General features: G+C 44.9%; 1 protein-coding gene across 2 annotated transcripts in view; it reads right to left on the reverse strand.

Annotated features, from left to right (window-relative positions):
- NPAS1 (neuronal PAS domain protein 1) overlaps nt 1-26225 on the reverse strand; it is a 670224-nt gene that overhangs the window by 485326 nt on the left and 158673 nt on the right. The window contains exon 2 of one of the 2 annotated variants that reach the window (XM_069644571.1): nt 23909-24080. The exons of the other annotated variant lie outside the window; for it this stretch is intronic. Within the exon in view, the coding sequence (XP_069500672.1) occupies nt 23909-24000 (92 nt within the window). The 5' untranslated portion in view covers nt 24001-24080. The remainder of the gene's footprint in view (nt 1-23908; nt 24081-26225) is intronic. 2 annotated transcript variants of the gene reach the window in all.

Consider the following 26225-nt stretch of genomic DNA (forward strand, 5'->3'; position numbering starts at 1 on the left):
GTCCAGGGACTGGGGGAGATGAAGGCCCCTGGTGTTAGGGCTCCTGCGGTTATGGTCAGGAATCTCTCTTTCCCAGCGGACCTCATCTCTATCCGCCCCTGCTCCCTGCTGCAATGCAAGAGCCTGCATTTGTGCTTTCAGTTCCTCTGTTAAGGCCTTACTCGACTCTATCAGTTTCTCCTGCATCGCTACCTGTTGCTGGAGCCTATCATTGTGTTGACAGAGGGCCTCATTCTCCCTCTGTGCTTCCTGGTTGGTCCTGGAGAACTGGGCCAGTCTTTGCTGCAGGAGGTTTACCTCCTGGGCAATGTCCCTATTGGCCTGCTCCTTTCTTGCTAGAGCATCTTCCACCCTTCTGGTGTGCTCTACCAAGTTCTGGTTTTCTTTTTGGAGATCACCCAGCCCCTGGTGGGCCAGGTGATTTTCTTCCATTTTTCTTTTTAAATGGCAGACTTCCTGGCCTAAGGCGTCTCTTTCCTGACTAAGAGCCTGCATTTGTGCCGCCAGGTCGTCCCTTTGCCTTTGGAAGGCACCAGCTTTCTGGCGCTCCTGATCAAACTCTGCCTGGGTATCCAGGTCTTTCAGAATCAGTTTATTGCTCTCCTCCTTCACTCTATCTAGGTGGCCTTGCAGGGTGACTACCTGCTCAGCACATGCCCTATTGAAGTCTAGCTGTTGCTCCAGCTTTTTCTGGCTTTGCAGTAGGGAGTCCAAACCTTCTTGGTGTTCCTTCTGCAAGGCCAGAAATTTGGTATCCTGTTCTGACTTTTCCTTTTGCAGCACATCCATATCCTCCTTTATTTTAGTGATGTACTGTCTGGTCTCATTTTCTGACTCCTGGCTTCTGTGCAGCCTTTGCTCAGAAGAGTCCAGATCAGATTGGGCCTTCTCTAACGCCATCTGTTGCCTTTTTGCCAGATCATGGCCTTCAGCACATTTATTCTGTATGGCTCCCATGTATAAATATAAATATGCCGCTATCCTAACAATCTTGTCGTGCTCATCTTTGGCCTTAGGAGCCATATATAGTTCACTCAGGGCCACGTGTAATGGACCCTGATCTCTATATATATCTGACCCTGTTTCCGTGACCTGTTGCATGATGGCCTGCAACCAGACTGTTTGGTCCTGGTGAGTCCACTCACCTCTCACAAATAACTTATGTAAGAAGTGCTCTCTGGCTATTTTCATATCTACCAAGGTCGTCATTCTAGAGATTGGTCTCTGTCCTGACTTACAGAAGTTAGTATTTTAGTTTTGCAGAACAGAACTTTTCTTGGAGTGTCCCTTTTGAGGAATGCTTCACAGCGTAATGCAGCGTGGTGATCCGACTGGATGTATGTATCCCGTCAGTTAGCACACTGTATTAAGCTGCACAAGTGGTATTCTAACCCAGAATCCCGGATACGAGCCCCCACTTTGTAAGAGGATTCAATTCAGCACTACAGCTAAGTTAACGCCTAGTCTAGAAGACTGAATGAAAACCCTTATTGATATATCTTTAGGTCCAGTTCATGCGTTCTGGATGACTACCCTTATATAACACCCCTCTCTTGGAATCCCCCTGACCCCACTGAGCCAAGAAGTAGTTCTGTTTTGCAAGTTAAAAGGTTTATTTGATAATTTAAACAATAGGTATATATATCCCACTTTATAATAAATTAATAATTGAATAGCACACTTAATCTGATATGATAAAGATCAACAACGGAGAATCTGGCACTAACACGCTTCTCTATAATCAATAAGGAGTTGACAAGAAATGGATAAGGTAGCACACTGGTAAATAGGAACAAAAGAAGAAGGTGGTACAAAATGCTTTATAGAGTTCAAATGGATGCAAGGTTGAATGAATGAAATGCAGTATAGAAATACTCAATATGATTTCAACAAAACAATGTAATCACTTTTCTCTGGCAATCCCCTCCCCCCCTTGATGCAAGGCAAGGAAATGGAAGGAAGCACACAGTTCTCAGAAATGCAATCAAATGTGATTCAGTTCACCCCAGCAAGCTTACAGAAAACAGATAGGAGTTTTGAAATCACAGGCCCAAATTGCTTTGATATGTGCTGGCAATGAATTAAAAAAATATGCTAAAAACGCTTTTAATTCCCTTTCAGAGGTTCAGGGTGAGTGGTATCTAGTTAATATTAGTCCAGGCTCACACTAGCAATGATGCAGGGATAGTTAGCAGGTTAAACGAATTTCTGGCAATGGAAATCAGGCAGCAACAGTTTTTTTACATGTGAAGAAATTGCAAATCGCGGCAAAATTCGCGGATGCGCCGAGCGCTATTACAAAGGAACCGCAAGGACTATCTCTACCGTTTTGGGGTCCTAGAAAAGCCTGGGATCTCAGCTTCCAAATGAAAGTTATTGCAAGTCTCTCGCCCAAACGGTTGCGGAGATATGAGTAATTTAGTAAAGGTCGTTTTTGGTTTTGTAAATTTTAAACGCACACTTTTTCAAATGACAAGTGACAAATTTTTGCAGCTAGAATGACAGGTGACAGCTAGGAGGCAGTTCTACTTAGGTTAAATAGATTGAATTAGATGAATTTAAACTAAGAGATGTGTTCTGAGTTTTGCTAAGTACTCACAAGAGATTTTGAACAGGAAAGCGACTTGGTCACGGACTTCAGTCTGGTCAGGTCTTTCCGGGTTCTGCTCACAGCGCCTGGCCTCTGGAACTGCTCACAGGGGTCTGGTCTCTGCTAGGCACCGGTTCTTTGGGTCTCTCTGCTCTGGATAGATTGAAGTCTCTAGTTTTGGATAGATTGAAGTCTCTAGTTTGGCTCTCTGGAGGTTTGATGAATTTGAAGTCTGGATCTCTGGATGTTGTATGGTCCGGCAGAGTGCGTTGCAGCAAATGGAATTGAAGGTCCCTATCTGTCCTGTCTGTCTGCTTTTTATCTGTTTCTTGAGAATGGGTGTGTGTGTTGCATCACTAGACTTGCCCCTCTCAATCGTCATTGGTCAGCTTTCATTCGTCCCCTTGATTGGGGGAATGAAATGAAGTGTCATCAGGATGAGGTCTGTTTATGATACAGAGAACCCACCCCTGTCAACTTTACACACAATCTATATCTGAAACAAATACATATTTGCAGAGGTACATATTGTTTTAAAATCATATGCACCCATCATGCATCACAGGAGGTATCCCCTGTTCAAACTCTGCTCTTCCTGGGAGCTTGCATTCAGAACTGGCACATATTTCACTTTTTAACTGCTTTTTCAATTTCCGACATGGACCCAACTTTACATACATGTGTGCAGGGGGTAGGGACATTAACTGATGAAGTTTCAGATTTTTAACATGCACACATTTAGAGTAATATCCACTTTTCCGCTAAAACCCCCCTGAACATACCACCGGTTCCTACCACGTCTTAAACTGGGGGCAGAAAAATCACAAGAATTATGGTATCATTTATAAAATTTTCACATGTCCGCACTATGAATTATCCCCCTTTTTATAAAACCATATCCTTGCTGCAGGGGTGTGTCTTTTCAGGTCACATGGTACAGAAACCAGTCTTTCCAGTTTCTGCCAAGCCAGCTTGCTTCTCACAGGCAGTGCTCCTCCCAGCTTCTCCAGGAGGAAGCCACTTTTTACGACGTCTGTAATAAAAAACCTTTGCCTGAGTGGAGAGGGCTTTGTTCACTCTCTGGCAGAGCACAGGAAATTCAATTATCAGATAGATGGCATATCCTTAGCCTGGGCAGCAAAAGGAAGGTTGGCCTGGGAACACAGTGGTGACTCAAGTTTCACTGCTGATGGGGGTTAGTTGCTAGGCAAAATCAAGTTCCTTAAGCCAGACTTTCAGCTAACTTTTTGTTGCTTTTAAAATAACTTGTAATTTTACACATGCAGCTAGAATGCTGATTCTAAGCGCAAAACTATGACATTTCAACAGTTACAAAGGCATGTGACACCAAACATAGGTCACTCATTTAATCTAAACATTTTCGATTTTAGTGTCTTTAAATCCAGTGCAACTTAAACTGCTGCAATCCACAGCTTTTTGTTATAAGCATTGTTTTTGGGCTCTTCATTTCCCAGATTTTGTAGGCACACAAAACTCCATTCTGCCAAATGTCTGCTGGTGTTCAGTGAATATTTTGCACATGTTGCAAGGTTTGAAATAGGCATTTTGCTTGCCTTCAGAAAAACACACAGAGTGGTTTTAAAACGCCGGCTTTTGGATAGTGGTGAGTACTGGTACTGCACCCATTTTTGGGATTTAAGAAATGAATTCCCCACAATTCTAGGTTGCATTTGGCAATCAGCATTGCCATTCCCAATGGTTTCAGACTACTGTGCGGGTAGTCCAATGGTGGTTTTAAAGCGCTTTGAAGCTAACCGGCGCTACTGTTTTTCCTTTGGCAACCCATTTCCCTCATGGCAACCCGGCCTTTCATTCTCGCACTGGTGGGTGGCAAGTGAGGCAACCATTTTGGTGGGCGCACAAACTGCGCAGCTTTCCTGGATTTCAGCGCACATGTGGGTTTTCCGCCATCTTGAATTTTCTAAGCCCACAGCACCAAATGTTGTAGCAGGGTAGCTTAAACGTGGGTCAGGACACCCAACAGTATCCTGGCAGATTTACCACCAGGATACCAGCAAATGTAATGAGGCCCTACGAGTCTAAAGCTCAACAATAATTTGCTTTTCTCAGAACCACCCCTTTAGCTACGAAGTAAAGCTAACATGTACTATATTTCAGCTTTCTAGGCAAGTTCAAATTAGGGCTGTGTAAAGTTGCTGGAAATCCTAAAAACCTCTTGAAGTTGCAAAGCTTTTTGCAGGCACCATCTAATGCCAGAAAATCAGGTTTTGAAGGCATTTAAGTGTGCATATGTGATCATGAGTGCAGTAAATGGTGCTCTGATGGCGATGCCTTTTTTACACTTAGCAAACATCTGTAACTGAGACAGAAATGTCACAAATGTCTACTTATCCAACTACGGAAGTGGATGCAGATAACTATTCTTGCAAATCAATATTTGCTAGAATTATTTCTCACAGAGGCCATCATCTGTGGCAGGAGGCGCTATTCAAATGCAAGGTAACATAACATAATAGATCAATCACTTCCGGGTCAATAGAGGTAGATGGGATTAGTTTGAGGTAGGCGTTCGACAACCAGGTCTGGATGATGGCTAGGTAATTTCAGAAACACATTATCTCCTGCATGCTATTTCCTCATGTACAACTGAGTATCAGCTATATTGGGCTCTTTGAGGAGGGTGCCCAGAGGCTACATTTAAAGGTGAAATAGGATTGGTGAGAGGATGGAGGGAAGGGGGGACTCCTCAGGAGGCCTGGATCAGTTAGAATGCATCAGGTTCATCTGGACAGCCTGGTGTATGCCTGAGAGGTAGGAGGTACATCAATTCAGGACAGTGCCAGAGAATCCCATCCTGTCAGCAAGGAGGGAGAGAAGGATGCAGTGATCACCGGTGTCTAATGCAGCTGAGAGGTCAAGGAGGACAAGGAGGCATGAGTCACCCTTATCCATGATTTGAAGGGCATCATCCACCACCTGGATGGTGGCTGTCTTGATGCTAAACTTGTTGTGAAACCCTGACTTATAGTCATTTAGGAGGTGGAGTTGATCGATTCTTGCAAGTAGCTGTGAAGCAACTACTTTTTCCATGATTTTCCCAATAAACTGTAGATTTGTAATGGGTCTGTAGTTGGCCAGGTTGCCTGGATCTACGGTTGATTTTTCCAAAAGAGGTCATATGAGACCAGTCTTGAGGGTTTCTGGAAATGAGTCATCTGTGAGGGAAGCATTGGTGATGCTGAGGAGTGCATTGAGCGCCAGGTCCGTCAATTGTTTAATGATGGAGGCAGGGACTATATTGTCAGAGTAAGAAGTAGATTTGAGGGAGGCAATCATTTTTAGGAGATCCGGGGGAAAGAGAGGAGAGAATTCAGTCCAGCGGGGCAGTGTTCTTGCCGAGGTGCAGTGGATGCAAATGCTGTGAGAGGTAAAAAATGTGTTGATTCCGTCGCAATTTTTCTGGTGCATCGGTGTCGGGTGAGGGTGTGGTACAATGCTTTACTACTTCAAAGAGGGCTTTGCTCCTGTTAGAGGCTGCTGCAAGGGTGGTGGAGTAGTAAGCAGCTTTGGCGTCAATAATCAGAATCCTACGGTTTGCGCAGAGAGATTTGAGGTTTGTGAGTTCTCTCGGGTTATGGTTTTTGCACCATTTCTCAAGGGATCTGATTGAGTGTTTCCTGAAGGCTAGCTCAGGGTTATACCATCGGGCGGATGGTTTGGTCGTAGCTCGGCTGGATTTTAGGGGGGCATGAGTGACCACCAGTTTCATAGCGGAGTTGCTGAATAATTCCAGGAGGCCCGAGGCAATCCCTGTGGTGGGGGAAGTCTGCAAATGTTTCTTCTAGCTCATTGACTGGGAAGGTATGACTGAGCGGCGTTGTGTGAGGGGGCATTTTGCCTGACCTTTGTGGGTCTTAGTTGATTAGGTGACTGATAATGGGATCGTGGCATGGTACGACCAGTCAAGTGGTATTTGGTTTGCACAGATGTTGTAGGAGGATGATGTGAAGACTAAGTGTAGGATGTTGCCTTTGTTGTGCATGGGCAAGAGCGCAATTTGCTTAAGGTCCATAGAAGTGGTCAGTGCGAAAAGCGTGCATTGAGTGTGGTTGTCAGCCTGGGACTCGGTGACGTTAAAATCACTGAGAAAGACACTTGTAGAATGTGCATATTTTGCAGAGGAGAGTAAGTTGGAGTAGTCTGCAATGAAAGAGTAACTACTGTGAGGTGGAAGGTGATGGATTCCTTGTGCGATAGAGAGAACCAGCAGACAAGTGATTCAAACCAGCTGGTTCTGGGAGAGGGGATGATGGAGCATGGCAAATCTCTTCTGTGGATGATTGCCACTTCATCTCCTGCCCTTCCTGGCCAGTCGGTATTCTGGATGCAGTAGTCTTGGGGTACAAGACCATTGAAAACATGGGGGGAGCATGGGGTAAACCATGTTTCAGTGATGAACAGGGCATCAAGGTAGTTGTACGAGATGAGGTCAGTGATCTCCGCAGCATGAGAGATACAGAGCTGGTGTTGACCAACATGAGATGGTGTGTGCACGTGGTCCGTGGGTTTGGATGGGGGCAAGGGTGATAGTGATAAGGTTTTGTAGGGTAGGTTACCGGGGCTGGCCAGGGCACTTGGCAATTTGAACCCTACTGAGAGTGGGAGTGGGCTGTGGAGGGAGGAGGCACATGGTGATGTCTTCTGGTAAGCAGGAGTAGTAGTGATTTGTTTTCAGGTAAAATGCAGGATAGCGGGTCAGGCCCTTGGCCCTATCAGGCCCGAACAGGCCCAGGTATAGTTTGATGAAGGTGGAATGGCCGGTCTTGTTTGATGTTGGTGGGGTGGTAGGTATAGTTTCATGACGGTGGAATGGTAGTTATAGTTTGGTGAGAAAGTCTGGTTGCTGCAGGATGGTTTCGACTTTGAAGCTGGCGAGAGGTAATGATGAAGTCATAAAGAAACATTGTGTAAAAGGACACGTTTCTATCATGTTGGGTTTGGAATGGGTCGAGATATTACCGAAAGTGGTTGGGGTTAGCGATGTTACTGTAATAGTACATGTTTGATATCGATGCGTATGTCTGAGGCGGCGGGCCGACCCTGTCGGTGAAGGCCCCCCAACCAAGTTAAGGGCTCGAGCAAAGCCCAGGTAGCTCAGAACGCGGACTTGTACCATACAGTTCAACCTGCGTTCCAACCTCCTGATTGGCCAGCGCTCACACCGAGGATGCTAATGGTCCTTAAGATGATCAGCCAGTTTAGAGCTGTTTGTGAACTCTGGCAAGACAAGTGCTATGGGCGAGTGCGCTTGTCCTTTTTGCCTAGGAATGCACAATAGCGCACCATTTAAGCGAGCAAGGGTTTTCAGGCTGTTTACTCCCACCTTGCCTGAGACCCATCAAAAGCTAGTATTGCTTTTGTGTTCTATTAAAAGGAGTCACCCTCTTCCATTTATTTTAAAAGAGTCTTGTGCCCCCCCCCCCTCCCCATTCCTGCAGACACCTTCCGGCCTCCGCTCAGGGGGCCAGGCCCCAGTTTGAAGACCACTGCATTAAAGGAACTTTTAGCACACTAATAAGAAATCTATTGCAGATTCACCTTGCAACATTTGTATTCAAACATCTACTCAAACGCTTCCTACTCATGCTGCCCATTTCTGTGGTCAGAGGCAGCAAAGCGTGGGGCAGCACAGCCACTGCGCTACCCTCAGCCTTTTACGTCGTGAGTGTCAGGCCACAGGAAAAGGCACTGGGAAAATGAAGAGCCCTTTACAAACACACAGCCACTCGGAATCCCAGAGCTGGGAGATGCAGATGGCACTGGAGACAAAAAGCTCCGCAGTGAGCAGGCAAAAAGGCAAAGAGCCCGGCGAAGCCCGTCTCACCGCAGCTGCAAAAGAGCCATCAAAGAGCGCAAAGTCATTGGCGATTAATTCTCGGAGCGACTTCAGACGGCGCGGCCGATCTCTGCCGCTTTCTCTCACAGAAGCCCCGGGGCTCCCGGAGCTTCACCGAACAGCTTCATTTCATCCCGGCCTCTAGAGGAGGCACAGCGGGGGCAGCGTGTCAGACAAGCGCAGGAAGGGCTGCAACAAAGCCTGCCAGACTGTCGGCGACGAAGGGAGAGACTCCTGACATTAACCAATATTTACATGCAGGCTTGCGGATGCGCACAGCTGCGCCACGCCGGCTACTTGACACGGTGCGGCATCGGATGCGGCCCTGCCTGCGAAGCAAACTGCCCAAAACTGGAACTTTTGGCGAGAGAGAGTACCCAGCAGACGTTTAAATGGCCCACTGCCTTTACTACTTCTGTACAGAAGCAAAATGGCGAGAGGATGACTGTGCTCAAGAGGAACATGCAGAGGGGTAGCTGGGGCAGGGCCTGGGCGGGCAAGGCCCACCCGGAATCTCTTAAGGCCCACTCAGCAGCGCTGTGTGGGCATCTACTGGTGTTAATGCCACTGTGCTGTTCCAACTACCTTAGCTTCAGGCCCCACTTGTTAGACAATCTTGGCTAATCCTCTGGGAACGTGGCTGAACTTTGCGCCAATTCTTAGGATGCAGGGTTCTTGGTCGCAAACCACTGCCTCAGCCGTGCAGACCCCCGACACACCTACACCTAGCTTTAGTGTTCCCTTAAGGATATGACCAGCCAAATGACTGCTCATCGTATCCATCCACTGCCACCAAGCCCCAGCCCATAAATGACTGAAGGGTGCACCGCGACTCTAAGCCGGCCGCCCAACCCTCGGTGCGCTGATGCCGTGTGTGCCAGACTGCAGTGTGCCTCTTCTAGATGGACCCATCAGTCTGACTTTTGCGCATAATAAATGTGTGCCCAGATTGATCCATTTAATTTCCTCAAACTGGAAACACCCCGATAAACGGAGTTATCTAATGTGGTGGAGTCATATATGCATTGTGCTCAGAATGCTAATGAATTATTAAAATATAGTGATAAATGATCTGTAGGCATTAATATTCCCAACTCCTCCCTATCCATTAGACGCTGAATTTCAAGCCTCCCATGTTTAAATCTATTCAAGAATAGTCAGACTATGTACATATTCCCGTCTGCCCCAGTGTTCCTATCTCAGTATTGGCCTTTCCCCCTGTTTGTCCAAAACTTTAAATGATATTATATTGGCTGATAATGTTTTTGTTTACATTGTATCCATTCAATCATCTGTTTTTTAAATGATACAACTAAGTCTAGTTAATCTATGCGAAATGTTATGCATGCTTTACTTCTGTTAGTATTATTATATTCATAACGCACCTGATTAACTAATACACCCCATTTTGTAGCCTATTGTTTTTAGATTTTAACGTCAATAAAAAATGGTTTAACATTAAATGAAATGTGAACAGACTGAGATCGCTGCTCATCACGTCCATCGAAGAGCTGCAGGCTGCAGTTATAATATTTGTTTCCTTGCTTTAAAGGTATTCATAAGGCACAGACCTCCCCTCAGGTCATTTGGAGGAATATTGATATAGACGTCTCATTTCTGATATGTATGTAGCTTTTCCTACATAAGGAGTATGTGGACACTACCCACAGACCCATTCACAAACCCTAGATGCACGCGTTGACATCCAGGGGTTCGTTCAGAATCGGGGTCATTCTCCGTCACATGCAATTTTGCATGCAGCAGCCCACCAACATTAGCCCGTACGTGCTGTTGGGTCCCCGCCGTGCAGTTAAATTTGTTTGCATGGTGTAGATTGCTAAAAAAGAAAAATGGGCCATATACCCTTTTACTCATTAGTTTTCCTTTCCGTCTCGTGAACAAATAAATAGGGCCTTCACATTTCTCTGCACATGCAGCATTAACTAATGGATTCCTATGGAATCCGTCGGCTCTCTAGCAGGTGATGATTAGAGGCAGATTCCATAGGAATGTAGTCGTAAAATGAAGCAGGTTCAGGCGACGGTGGAGGTCTGCACAGCATAGATCTTCTCTCTGCTCCGTGTCCCTCCTCCGCCTTCTCTCTTAAGGAAAAGAGGGCAGAGGAGGAAATGGAGTATTCTCACTTTTATGTTTCCATTTTCCACTCTGCCCCATTTAAAATGAGGCTGAACTACGCTGTCTTTGTTTGTTTTAATGTATGTATTTATCGGGGGAATAATAGCACGCTACATCATGAGCAAGCCGCGACAAACAGCCAAGAGCAAGAAGGTGGTGATTAGAAGAGGGATAGTAGCAGACAGGATGGGGGTGGGGAGATAAAAAGGAGGACAGCCCAATCCCATCCAATAAAGAGCCACTTCCAGTATTGCAAATTAGCAGTGGTTGGAAGAGCATTTCTTTGGGGGTTATGGGCAGAAGGGGAAAGGCTCTGATCCCGGCTGAGCTAGAGTCACCTTCAAGGATCCTGATAAACATTTTCCATTAGATTCAGCCAATTAAACCTATTTGTAATACTTAATCATTTCCCCCAGTTCACCCACTTAACAACTCGCTCATCTGGGGGCGAGTCACTGCACGGGGGAACTGCGGAGCTTCTTGTCCAAGGGACTGTCTGGTGACGACTGTCAGGAGGGCGAGCTGTAGACGTCTCAGGAGCATCATAGAAACGCAGGGATTTGACACCGCCCCACCACGCATGATCCACGGACTGATGTTCTAGGTGTAAGAGGATGCGCAATGTAAGCAGAGTCTTCACAAAGGTGAGCTCAATGACGCGGACACCCAAGATGGATACCATTCTCAACCTTCTGTGGTTATCAAAATGCCGAAAGGATAAAGTCTCATCAAGTTGCTAGAATTTAAAGAATTTAGAAGGACGACTTAAAGTGAAGGCTAGGTGAAGCTTTATTTGTCAAATCATCTTGATATTTTGTTATATTTTATGCTTTAGCCTAAAGCGAATTGGTCAATATTTTCCAGCAAATTCAAGCTTTGAAATAGGAAATTGCTTATTTTTGTAAAAAAACAAGTAGGTTTAGTTTTGTAATTTTTATTTGTTTATACAATCGAATGCTACACAGAGGTTATACTTTGCCAAATCAGCACTGTAATGGTAGTCTCAGAGCTCCTTGGATTGGCTGAAAAGGAGCCTGGAGTGCCACCCGCCAGGGATTTCAGACTGGGGACTGCAAAGAAAGGGAAAAGGAGAGGGAGGGAGGAAGAGAAAAAGGAGGAGCAGGGAAGATGTAAACCGATTGGTACAATGAGAACTGGTAATGTTTGTTAACGTTTGGGTGCATATTGCTCCAATAAGCCTGGAATGTGAAAGGATTGTGCAGAAAGTTAAGCGTAACTTCTCAGGTGTCTGCAGATAAGGCAACATTTACTTGAGGGCAGGTTTAATGTAGGATATTACAAATTGTAGTGTATGATTGGGGGATGAATTTGAGATGTGCTTGAATGACCCCTTGAAGCATGTTAGCTTTCTTTGCCATGGAGTATGTTCAATTTCTCCCAGAAAACAAACTCCAGAAAAAGTGACATGGCATTGCTGTGAAGTGACATAAGAAAACATGGCATAAAATAACATGCCATAACACTCCCATTATGTACAAAAAAATGAGGGAGCATAAATAATTACACTGTAACACAATTCCGGGGTTTTTGATCCGTACCAACTACACAGTTCCCATGCGCCGTGATAGATATACAATTTAGTGTCGCTGTTGGTGTGGGGCTAGTAAGACCCCGACCCCTTGGAAACACAGTACAAAGTATTTCTCCACACTTCAAAAACTGCGCCACACTATAGTATTCCTGCATAAGGATTATTATTTTATTGCCCTTTGGATAACACGTGTTTCGACACACAAGTGTCCTTTTCAAATCAGGGCTAATGATAACACTATTTTCCCATAACATATAGTTCCAATTGACGCATAATATCCCCCTGCAGAGCGCATAAAAATGTCCTGCCGTCTGTTGCGAGAAAGCGGACTCACTTCCTGGTCCATCTTTCTTGCACATACACACAGAATGGGACATCCATCGAAATAGTAGTAGGACTGTGTTGCTACGACAACCCATGTAAACTTAAGAAGTGAGCCCGCTTTCGTCTCGCAACAGACGGCAGGACATTTTTATGCGCTCTGCAAGGGGATTCAACCCGGGATATTGTGCGTCAACTAATTGGAACTATATGCTATGGGAACATAGTGTTATCATTAGCCCTGATTTGAAAAGGACACTTGTGTGTCGAAACACGTGTTATCCAAAGGGCAATATAATAAATAATAATCCTTATGCAGGAATAATATAGTGTGGCGCAGTTTTTGAAGTGTGGAGAAATACTTTGTACTGCATAAATAATTACAAATAAAACGAAAAATCAACACAACGCCCTTAAAACCCCCCCAAAATTGCCTTTTGTAACAAAAATTAAATTTGGAAAGTAGAGTGGAAACAAAACAAAAGGAAGGAGATAAATGTAGGTGTGACACCCCTCCCTATCAATGCAGAAGAAAAGGGTACATAAAAAAAATGTTGTGTGAACTTTTCCACCAAAAATGCATGAGAACAAAACACATACATCTTAACAGGACAGTGTTGCATACCATTACACAGCACACAGACACACGTGCACACGTCCAGACACACACGCACACATGCACACACTCACACAACACACAGAGACACAGAGGAACAAAGAGAGACACACATTACCGAGACAATTCGTTTTGTAATAAAAGTCCTTTCTGGTCAGGATGGCAGGATGATTCGCACTTTGTCAGAAAAGCATACTTTGAAACAAGAACCGCACAATGCAATTTTGTGCATACTGAATTGAATAAACCCTACTTTAATTTATTCCTGAAATATTGATTAGTCGAGCTATTTATATATCTGCAAAGGTATGCCAGGGAATATTGACGGGAGTGAGTGTTGGGAAAAACTGTACAGTCCCATTAAATTCCTTTCATGGGACTAACGCAAAAAGTGATTCGGCAAATGTGTAAGGCAGATCGTGTTTGGCAATGACTGCTGCATACATTGTGAAATTCCATTCAGTGGTCTTCAAAATATGTGCCATAATTAAGCCTTACAAGCTGAGGGAGGAGTCATTATCCCAAGCGCCCTCGTCATAGCTTTGGCTGCCAGGCTGTTACCCCGCCCCCATTCCAGCTCATGGAACGGGGGGTTAACGCTATATTACTATTAGCACATAGATTTCATTAAAGACCTCAGCCAATCAGAATGTTTGGAATGCAGTTTATAACTTCTGGCATAGAACTTATTTCCAACATTTTGATTTGAGCAGCAGCCTGACAAGCAGCACAGAAGAAACTACCTTGAGCTGTGCAAAGGCAGTCAGAGACATGTGCATTTCAGTTCCATAAACTACACTTGCTGGTGTGTGGTTAGTTTTCCCATATCCAAAACACTTTCTGTTTTAGACACACATCCCCATGTGCTAATAACCGTAGTTATTGGGAGGGGGCATTATTGCTTTGGATGATGACCTTTCCTCAGTGTATACACCATCGGCTTGACCTCTGGCAATAAAATGGGAGAGGGTCCTTGTCCCACGATAATTCCCCCTCCCTCGGTCTGTGAGGCTTAAATCACATAAACAAATATATTGCATGGCCTGCACTGAATATTAACCAGAAAATGGCAACAATGAAGCTAAATCGATAAAAAAAAACTATTGAACATCACTGAAATGTCTTCTTTGGTAGACATTACTGATGTAAAGCCTCAAAGGTCGCAAAATGCGTCAATGAAAGTATCAAAGGCCCCTTCACTCCTCTTTGGGTCCATCACACCCACCTGCCAGAAGCCGCTGCTCTCCACGCATAGGGTCATTGTTAGTCTTGGCAAGGCAATGATGCATTCACTGATGGGTTTTATTGAGTTTTAAGTCCCTGTTATTCTTAATAAGTTTCTGTTAAACTTAATCTGTATCAGCATAAGAATTTTCAATGAATTCATATTGATATCAATCAGATTGAATTAGCCACCCTACTTGGTGGGTGTTGTCACACATTACACTCAACACTTGAAGAGAGTACATACCAGTCATTTTACAATCCTTTAAACAGCTTATAAAAAAGAACATATATAAAAGCATAAAACCCAATTTGTTCAGTCTACACTGAGGGTGTGCAGGTTTCAGCACTGATATTCACTTTCACAGACCAACTAAATGAAATCTTCAGTACTTTTCAATGCATTAGCAATTATTTCTGCCTAAACTGTACTGTAATGCCTCCTTTTAAGTATGTTCTCCTTTTCAAGCTTGTGTTTCACAGCAGTAGCTTGGTGGTTATTCCAAGCTGGTCTTAACATGTTCTTAGCTGTCTTTGGATCACGACAGTTTTATTTGGAACGCAGCGTACAGTCTTTCTTGGAAACGACAAAGAACATGTTCTTGTAATATTATTCTCTTGTCGAATGTGCTTTTGTACATAGCTTGCATGTTACCGAGCAGGATAGGGGGTGGGAGGATTGGGATAGGGCGTGGGAGGATTGGGAAAGTAAATGCAAATATTTCATATTGCTTGTCCATTAGATGCCGCCCCACCCGGGCACGCCCTCTGAAGGTTTCTGAATGAGGCCGGCCCAGGTCAGGAAACCCCCCCCCCCCACCCTCTAATAAATGTCTGAGGGGGGCTTTGCCTTACACATAGAGGCGGAGCTTCTGTCCACCCTTTGCCTCGTCATCTCAATTCTCGTAGGAGTAATATCCAGAATCCCACTTCGTTAACCCAGTTTCTGCAATAGCCAAAACTTTGAAATGGCCATTCATAGTTACTTGATTACTACCTAAAAAATAGGATTGATCTTGGAAGGTTCCTTCCTCCACACGCTGAAAAGTCTGCATTTCGGCTTGATTTTATACTTCAGTACCGACCATAACTTGTCCACATGAATATTTCCCCCACCTGTAGCTTGTATGCGCTTCGTATGTATCGATGCGTGCTACTGGACTGTCACACTGCACAAACTCTTATTCAGGGAAGCAAGCCGTACTCTTGCTCTCAGATGTGCAAGCAACTCAGCAAGTTGCTCAAGTCCATTTCATTGGAAACTTTGCAGACACTCGGCCTTCATGAAATGTTCGATTAGTCAACGATTGCGCCATAGCCATAGAATAACAGTAGCTTTGCAGCAGGTGTGGCAGAGGCTTCTCGGAAAAAGATCACTGTCCTTCAATTTACTGATTGACTCTAATGTCAGCTGCACTGAACACTGCATAGACTTTTAGGCAACAACATTGGTGTCTAATGTTATCATTTACGCTCGTGGTATCCGGCGGATGTGGAACACACACGCCCACAGGCTTTAATGTTTAAATCACAGCTACGATTGAATCCTATGGATGAAGGGATTCCATGATCTTGCAGGAGGCGGGACTCCGAGAGGGAAGTGTCAATCAACGTCCCCCCACGTTTCCTGCTTTCTACTTCTAGCCAGGGGAAAAGGAAGAGGGGTGGAGCTGAGAAAACCAGGCAGGACAGAGCTTCACAATCCATAGACAAGTTTAAAAAATGCATGAGTGTTAACTGAAAGTTTGTGTTTGTATCTGATGTGTGCATGGGAGGTGGGGCAAAGTACCCAGTGTGTGTATGTGTGTGTGTACGTAAATGTGCACATGGTGTGTGAATGGGGGAGGGGAGTGAAATGCCCACTGTGTGTGTGTACATGTGTACATGTTTTCACACACAGGAGGAGGGTGTGCAGGGTGGGGTGAACTGTCTGGAGTGTGAGTGTGTGTCTATGTTGGGGAGCAGGTGTAAGGTTGCATATGGCTGGGAAAAATTCTTCAATTCCGTTCTGCCAGCAGCGGAAGCGAAATATGTATGATTTGGATCTGTTTTACCCCAATCCGCCATGCCACCCACCCTGCGTAATGAAAAGAGCAGCACAAAGTTTCTCATGGCACTGCGCGAAATTCAAACAATTCAGAAAAACCCATGTGAAGTTTCTCGTGTTGCTGCACGAACTAGCACATTGGAACGAAATATAATGCCCACGCGAAACTGCACAAAACTGGGTGAAATTTCAGTGGCGGCGGAACCATATTGCTGATTTCACGGAACGAGCAGAAGTGGATTCAAATACAAATTCCACACTTTTCACTTTGCGGGCCGAAATTTCGCTCACCTCTAACGATGCATAGTGTAAACACTGCAGTATTGGGCAATTCTGTTACAGGGCAAACACTAGCATTTTTGAGTGAAGCCAGCACAGGTGTGTTTGTTGCAAGGACAAATACTCCATTTTGGAGCAAAACCTTCACTGATATGTTTTCACAGGGACAAATACTGTCATTTGGGGGCAAAGCCACCAAGAATGTGGTCTTGCCTCAGAAAATAGTGACATTCTGGGGTGAAGCCATCCCAGATGTGCTCTTAAAGGGACACATACTGCCATTTTTGGGGTAAAACTATCACAGGTGTGTTTTGACAGGGGAAAATACTGTAATTGTTGGGACTAATCCCTGACAGGTATGCCCTTAGAGGGTGAAATACTGTCATTGTTCAGGCAAAGCATTCACAGGTGTATCCCTGCAGAGGCAAATTCTGGCATTGTTAGAGAAAATCTCTTATATGTATGTTCTCACATGGGCAAACAATAGCATGCTGGGGAAAAGCCACCACAAGAGCTAATGCTGGCATATTTGGGCAAACCATCACACACGTTTTCTTACAGTGGCAAATGCTGGCACGTTGGGGAAAGCCTTTACACAGAAGCAAATATGTTCATTTTGTGGCAACACTAACCGCAGTGTAATCTTGCCGGAGAAAGTATTGGCATTTTGGGGCAAGGCAATCAAGGTGTGCTCATACAGAGGCAAGTACTAACTTTTGTTGGGGCAAAGCCCTCAAAAGTGACCTCTTACACAGGCAAATACAGGCATTTTGGGGCAAAGCCATCACAAGTGTGCTCTTACAGGGGACAAATACTTGCATATATGGTCAGAGCCATTGCAGGTGTGTTCTTACAGGTGCAGACGTTGGCATATTGGGGCAAACCCAGCACATGTGGGCTTTAATATGGCCAAATAATAGCATTTTGTGGCACAACCAACACAGGTGTGTTTTACATGAGCAAATACTGGAATTTTGGGGCAAAGCCATCAGAAGTGTGTGTTTGAAGAGGCAAATACTTTAATTGCTAGGGCAATACCATCACGTTGTGGTCTTACAGGTGCAAATGCTTGTATGTTGGGATCAAAGCAATCACAGGTGTTCTCTTCCAGGGGCAAATATTGGCATCTTGGAGAAAGTCACTACATCAGTGCTCTTACAGGGCACATGATATGATATGATATGATATTTATAATGCGCTTAATACCCAGAGGTTTCTAAGCGCAGACCTGGGGATTGAACCTGTGTTGCTCCGTGTCGTCTTGCTTCCAAGGCGAGCACGTTGCCGCTGAGCTATCCTTCCGAGAAATAATGGCATTCTAGGGCAGAACCATCACAGATGTGTTCTTGCAAAGGCAACTGCTGACATGTTGGGGCAAAACTATTCAGCTGCTCTTTTATAACACGCTTACTACAAGCGAGTGGTTTATAAGCACAGGATCGGAATTCAGACCTCTGTTTTGCTGCATTGTTTTGCTTCCAAGACTAACGCGTTGCCCCTGAGCTATCCTTCCTCCCTAACTGTGCCCTTACAACAGCAAATACTTGCATTTTGGCTTAAAGCCATCATACGTGAGCTCTGACTAGCACAAATACAGGTATTTTGGGTCAATGCCATCACAAGGGTGTTCTTACGGGGCAAATGATGGCATGTCAGAGCAAAGCCCATCACACGCGCACAGGGGTAAATGCTGGCATGTAGGGGCAAGACTATCATAGTTGCGCTCTTTCAGGGCCAATACTAGCATTTTGTGGCAAAACCAATACACATATGCTATGATAGGAATACATACTGGTATTTTTGGGCACATCCATTGGATATATGCTGATACAGGGGCAAATACTTGCATAGTTGGGGCAAAACCCTCACAAGTGTGTTCTTACAGGGGTAAATACAGACACTAGTGAGGCAAAGCATCACAGGCGTGTCCTGATAAGCGCAAATCCTGATATCTCGCAGGCAAGGCCACAGCAGGTTTTTTCATGGTGGTGCAAATGCTGGAATGTTGGAGTCATTACCGGAGTGCTCATACAGGGGCAAATACTGACTTTCCTGGGGAAAGCCATAATGGGTGTTTTCTATCAGGGCCAAATACTAGCATTTGGGGGGTAAGCCATCACACGGGTGCTCTTAAAGGAGAAAATACTGGCATTTTGGGGAAGTCCATTACATGTATGCTCCCTCAGGGGCAGATGCTGGCTTTTCAGGGGTGCACCTATATGGCCAAATGCTAGAATTTTGAGGCATAACCATCACAGGTGTGCTGTTACAGGAGCACATGCTGGCATGTTGGCACAAAGCCATCAGATGTGTGTCCTTACAGAGGCAAATACCAGAATTGTTGGGGCAATGCCATCAAAGTTGTGTTCTTACGGGGTAAATGCTGGCATTTTGGAAGCCAAACCATCCTATGTGTTCTCTTACAGAGGCAAATATTGACATGTTGGGGCAAATATGCTTATGGGGACAATAATGACCTGTTAGGACACAGCCATCATTGGGGGGAGTTGTTATAAAGTCAAATGCTGGCATGTAGAGGCAACCCCATCACAGTTGTGCTCTTTCAGGGCCAAATACTAGCATGTTGTGGCAGAATCAACATACATGTGCTCCTATAGGAAAACATACTGGCATTTTGGGACAAATCCATCACAGATGTGCTGATACAAGGGCACATACTGACATTGTTGAGGCAAAGTCATCTCGGTTGTGTCCGTACATAGGCAAAAACAGGCACTCTTGGAACAAATCCATCACAAGTGTGTCCTTATAGGTGCAAATTGTGGCTTCTTGATGGCAAATCCACAGCAGGTGTTTTCCTACAGGGACAAATACTGGCATGTTCGGACCATCAGATGGGTAGTTTTACATGCCAAATTATGGCATGTTGAGGGAAAGCCATCATAGGCATGCGCTTACATGGGAAAATGCTAAGATTTGGTGCAAAACAGTCACGTGTGTGCTCTTATAGGAGCAAATACTGGCATTTAGCTCAAAGCCATCAGACGTGAGCTCTTGCAGGGGCAAATACAGGCGTTCTGGGGGCAAATACATCGCATGGGTCCTTTTATGGAAAATGATGTCATGTTAGAGCAAAGCTCATCACAGATGTGTTCCTACAGGAGCAAATACAGGCATTTTGGTGAAAATCCATCACAGATGTGCTAGTACAGGGGCAAATACTAACGTTATCAGGGCAAAGCCATCACAAGTGTCTTCTTACAGGGGCAAATACAGGCATTATTGAGGCAAGCCATGTCCTTACAAAGGCAAATACTGGCATTGTTGGCGTACAGCCATCACAGGTATGTCCCCATGTGTGCAAATTCTGGCATCTTGCTCAAAAAGCCACAGCAGGTGTTTTCATCCAAGGGCAAATACTGGCATGTTGGGGTCCTCATAGAGGTGCTCTTACATGGTAAATGATGGCATGGTGAGGCAAAGCCATCACAGGTGTGCTCTTAGTGGGGCAAATGGTAGCATTTGGGGTAACACAATCGAACGTGTGCTCTTATAGGAGCAAATACTGGCATTTTGGGGAAAAATCGTTATGGGTATTTTTATACTGGGCAAAAATTGACAATTTTGAGGCAAAGCCACCAAAACCCTCACAGAAGCAAACACTGGCATTGTTGGGGTAAATCCATCACAGGGTGCTCTTACAGGGGAAAATACTGACACTTTGGAGCAAATCCATCACAGATGTGCTCACACAGGGGCAAAAACTGGCATTTTGGAGCAAAACCTTCACACGTGTGCTCTTAAAGAGGAAATGCTGGCATGTCGGGGCCACGCCATTACATGTGTGTTCTTACAAGGCAGAAACGCTGGCATTCTTGGCAGAAAGCCATCACAGGTATGCTCTTATAGGGGCAAATACTGGGATTTGGGGGCAAATCCATCGCAGGTGTAGTCTTACAGGGTTAAATAGTAGTGTTTTGGGGCAAAGGCATAACACGTTTGTCTTTACGGGAATGTTGGGGCAGAGGTTTGTTCTTACAGGGTAAAATACTGGTATTGTTGGTCCAAAACCATCACAGGTGTGTTCTTACAAGAGCAAATAGTTTCATTGTTGGGGAAAGGCAATCACAGGTGTGTTCATGTAGGGGCAAATACTGCAACGGCTGGGGAAATCCATCACAGGTGTGTTCTTGCAAGAGTAGATACTGCCATTGTTGGGTCAAAGGCATCACAGATGTGTTCATACAAGAGCAAATACTGCCATTGTTTGAGCAAAGCCATAACAGGTGTGTTCTTATAGTGACACATATCGGCATGTTGGAGCAAAGCCATCACTGGGGTTTTCTTTCAGGGGCAAACACTGGCATGTTGGGGCAAAGTCATCACAGTTGCTTTTATATTGGGGAAAATACAGGCCTGGCATGCTGGGTAAAAGCTGTCAAAGGTGTGTTCTTACTAGGTGAAACACTGGCATTGGAAGGGAAAAGTCATCACAGATGTGTTCTTACTCGGACAGATAATGGCATTGTTTGGGTAGAGGAAAAGTCAAAAAGGAGACTGGTTACCCCTCCCTTACTAAATGAAAGCACTTAATGCCCACCCTTCCCGGATCACTTAGCCTTCAGCTATTATTTATGCTTCCGGTTTTTGAGAGAGAGTATCATATTACTCATTTGTTTTTGTATTACTTGAATACATAAAAAAAGCCTAAAAAACGGCTTAATTAATAAGAAAAGCAATTAACAAAACAACACTGATGCTCAGACTGTGTACATGTAATGCTTAGAAAACAAAGGATAGTAAATACAAAGTATAATTTAAAAAACAAACCATCACACACAGAAAATTCGACGGTGTCTTTTCTATTTTGAAGAGGACAGAATAAGTGAATTGTTTGGGTAAATACATAACAGATGTGTTCTTACAGGGGCAAATACTGGCATGTTGGGGCAAAGCCATCACAGGTGTGATCTTACTGGAGCAAATACAGGCATGGCATGTTGGGTCAAAGCCATCATACGTGTGTTCTTACAGGGGAAAATACTGGCATTGTTGGGGCACAGCTGCCATAGATGTGTTCATACAGGGGCACATGCAGCCATTTTTGGGAAAAACCATCACAAGTGAGTTCCTGGAAGGGCAATACTGGCATTTTATTGTTGCTGTCTCTATTGTATGTCTTCTAAGTATTCCAACTAGCACACTGGCGTCTACGTGTTTTGCTGCATGTTACCTGTTTGTATTGGTCCTAGTTTTTTTTCATTCTGATGTACCCTCTGGTGGAAGACGTTGCACCCTATCAATGACCCGCAATAGTAAAAAAACAAGTTGTGCATAATAGCTCTGACTCACCCTTCGCTTACTCATAGAATCATGACTGTACATTCCTTACCAGTTACTAACAATCACATATTTGCAAATCAAATGGGTTTTTGCAAGGTTAAGTGAATGCTAAATCGAACAGACGACAGACAATATCGAACAAAATAGTGGTTCATAGAAATATCTGTTGCCTTTCAATGGCACTGCCACTTTCATTTTAAAAAGCTAACAACTGAGCAGCGCAGATAATTCCTTTCCAGCCCATAGCCAAAGACTTCCCCATGCTATAGGCTCTGATCTCCACTCAGCTGTTCTCCTTTTCACTGTTAGTACTATATTGAATGTCCATACTATTTGTGTAAAAGAAATAACCCTCATATCAAAGGCCAACTGAACCACTTGAAGGGGCAAGTGAAAATAATTCTCAAGGGGAGGGGCTGGAGTGCTGGTGACGGAAGTCCACAATGAGCTTTGGTAGGGGATGGGCAGGATTTTCCAGACTGCTCCTCAATGGGCCTACATCTTTTCTGGAAAGACAACTTCCCTTGAGCAAGAAAGTAGCCTAGCCCCATTTCCATTCAATTCTGACTGTCAAGAATGGTGCCTGAACTTGCCCTGTGGTGACTTTTGATCAGGGTCGGCCTAGGGCAAAGAATTCCCATTGCACCAATGAAAAAGTCCTCCAAAGTCACAAATGGCACCAATGGCAATGTGTTCCTTTTGCGACATACAGTTTGAGAAGTACACAAGGGGGAGTTTTTTGTGTTGAGAATTGTGCATTTTTAAAATATTTGCTCAGTAAAACTGATCAGATCTACTATCTGTAGAGTGAACTCATCAAATCGGCCCAAAGTTTGCTCATGCTAGCATGCTGGGCCTGTACATCGGACAATACTGTATTGTCCTATTGGCAATAAGTACCCGGTGAGGGGGTTGTGGCAGCCTCCCAGTCAATGGGGAGGCCGAGAACACAGGCATTACCAGACAGTAATCAAGCCGTCCCGAGCCTCCTCAGGGCTGGCGGCCGCCATCTCGCCCCGCTGGGGAATGAGGTAAGCCTTCCCCTCCCCTATTCCCCATCCACAAAATTCCCTCCCCGCCCTCGCACCCCAACTTACCTTCTTTTGTGTCTTTTTTGGGAACAGACACGTTGGGGACACTTGTGTTCCCAGCGCATCCGCTCCCGAGCTACAGCAGACCATCATGGAAAGGAAGAATGGACTGCACGTAGTAAGTTCCTCCTTTCCATGGTGGGCATTTTTTTAAAACTTGTTTTTAATGGCCACCACGGAAAGAGAGAAGGGACAACGTGTAGTTCCTTCTCCCGTTTCCATGGTGGTAATTTGTTTTGTTTACTTTTTTCTATTTTGTTTCAACGGCCACCATGGAAAGGGAAAACAGACTTAATTTCTCTTCCCCAGCGGCAATTTAAAAAATATATATATATTTTCTGTTCCGAAACGCTGTAGCATTTTGGAACAGAAATAAAAATGCTTTTAGTACCTTGGTCTTATGGTCCAGGGTACTAATAGCAATAGGCCCCTCGCAGGGGGGGCATTACCACTACAGGTAATGCCCCAGGTCTTCGTTAAGGCCCTCATTTCACTTGGGCATGTAACTATGTATACCACCTGGAGTGGTAATGCCCCCCCGGTGAGGGGCCAATTGCTTAAGCCTGAGCTTTTGATGCTGAAATGTGTGTATAAAATGAAGGTCACAGGTCGCGAATGGCACAAGGCAGAAGGGTTGGGGGTTCTCCTTATTTCATTATTCTGCTGTACATTTAATGAATTTGGTTGAGCATTGTCATGCTAACATTTGTTGCTTTCAGCGCTACACAGTAACATCACTGTGGCAGCAAGCGCATTATTAAAAAATATATTATTATTATTATTTTTGGCATCTTTGCACCACTATATTTGAGTAGGGGAGGAAATACAAGAGAAGTATGGACTGAAGTGAAGCAGAGGCAAGCACCTTACCAGGGCACGGGCGTGTTCTTCACCAGCAGGCCTTGCAGGAAGTCCCACTCTACGCTAACGCACTTCGCATCACTGCCGTACGGAGCGGCCATCTTTTGTCTCACTGCATGCCCCACACAAGCACAGTTAGGGCCTTCTCCGTGGGGATCGGGCCTGAAGAGCTCCTCGCCTCCTAGAACAACAAGAGGCAAAACGTGTCACTCGTCTGGGCACTTATACACGGTGGACAGCAAAAACTATTACCACACAAGTAATAAGACTCCAGTCTGGGGGAGTATAAGAAGAGTCGTCGGCAGAAGTGGAGTGCAGGAAAAAGAGAGTTAGGGAGTGAAGCAGAAAAGAGGAAATTAAGGAATGTACAAGTGAGGGGGGGGGCTGGTGGGAATGAAAGGGGTCTTAAGATGGAAAGTAAAGCAGCCTATGAGCCAGGAGAGCAGAACACTGGGAGGAAAGAACACAAAGTGGGAAACATAAGTTGCATGAAATAGATGGAGGGAAGAACGTAGAAAGGGTAACATGAAGAAGAGAAAGTGTGTGGGAGTTTGAAAAAAAGATGAGGGGGTAAAAAAGGTAGAGCAAAATGTGAAAATGGAAAGCAAAGAAAAATGCCAGAAAGTGGAGGAGCCTGAATGAAAAGCAAAAAAGAGGAGAGGAATGCAGACAATTGTAAAAAGGGGTTTGGGTACATACAAGTAGAGGTGGGAGATTTGGTCAGTAAAGGGGCAGGAGGGCGGTAGGGAGGCAGGAGGGGGGATGGGACGGCAACGATAGGGAGAATACAGTAGATTGGAGGATGTGGGGGAGGACAACAGTGGGAGAGGAGCGACTAGAGGGTGAAAAAGGTGAACATGATGCAGAGGAAAACAGAGGATTGAGTGGGGGTGGGCCGCTAGAAGCGGGGACTTGTTAAATGATACACAATAGAAAGAGATGAGAATTTAATCCAGGAAAGGAAGGGGGGAAAGGAAGGGCGAGAGAGAACGTGTGGATGGGAGAGTTTTTGATAATAGAAAAATAAATACGAGGGAGGGAAAATATAATTGACGTGTAGAGGCCAGGATGACAAAAGAGATGGTTACATGGGGAGCACTGAAGAGTGGAAGAAAAGGAAGCAAAGGAGGGCAGGGATGAAAACGCTGATAAACGAGAAGACAATATCAGGAAAATGTGGCAAAGTGAGACACGCACAGTTGGACGCAATGTTGCGCGTGCCCCCCTGAACAAAGGCCTGTGCTGATTAGCGATAGAGATGGCTTGAAAGGGTAAAGCGGTGGGCAAAGCGCGAAGGATCCAGCACCAGAAGAGGGCAGGGGGCAGTGCTTGGCACCTATTGCTCCAGACATGCTCATGGCTCTGCACAGGGTAGAGCTGACTTCTAAAGTGCGTGTAATGGGCCATGTTCAGCCCCCAGCTCTGCACTTGTAATCCTTGAGCTGCAGCGGACTGATACCGACACTGATGGTACTCTTTTTGTCCATCTTGAAAGGATAAAAGGCAGTGTTATCCTCAATGTTATTAGGACCATGACCTTCAAGCTACACACACATATTGCTGCAGCAAACCCATTAAGTCAACAAGCTGTCTTACCACTGACATTTCAAGTATTTTGTCATGAGTTTTAAAACTGTCCTGTCCGATAGGGGCACCTGGATGTGCGCTGCTCAAGAAAATGCCTTACTTCTTGACCGTATACAGTATCGCCCGGCACCTGCCCCAGGGCTCCTTACTGCCTAGAATATTGCCCTGTACCTCCCCCGCCCATCCTGCCTCATGCCAGGGAGGAAGGATAGCTCAGGGGCAATGTGTTTGTCTTGGAAGCAAAACAACGCAGCTCAACACAGGGTTGAGTCCCGATTCCACGCTTAGAAACCACTTGCTGGTATTAAGTGTGTTATAAAAGAACAACCATATTATTATAGGCCAATCGTGGGGTATGAATGTTCCTGTCCTGATCTATGCATTGAATATTAATTATGCATGTGCTTTTATCCTTGTGCTTTCCTGATATATGACCCAGAACTTAGTACTGAATGAACCCATCTCTAAACCCATCACCTGCCAAGCACTACGTAAACTGCTTTATATAGACAATTACTAACTTGCCGGTTTAATCTCTCTAGGAGAAGGATATTTCTCCAAGGTTAGTGGCAACACTGTGGACTCCATTCACACTTCCTGAATTCAGACCTTCCTTTCCGTGTGAACACTACCATGGTGCTATCGCATTTAGCAACACAGCAGCTAGGGAATCAGGATGGGAATGTGAGCTGTTGCCTGCCATTTTGTGAAGTTCCCTTTGCCGCGTGGATTTCTGAGG

This window comes from Ambystoma mexicanum, chromosome 2p (genome assembly GCF_040938575.1).
Source record: "Ambystoma mexicanum isolate Mex_15411 chromosome 2p, UKY_AmexF1_1, whole genome shotgun sequence".
Lineage (NCBI taxonomy): Eukaryota > Metazoa > Chordata > Amphibia > Caudata > Ambystomatidae > Ambystoma > Ambystoma mexicanum.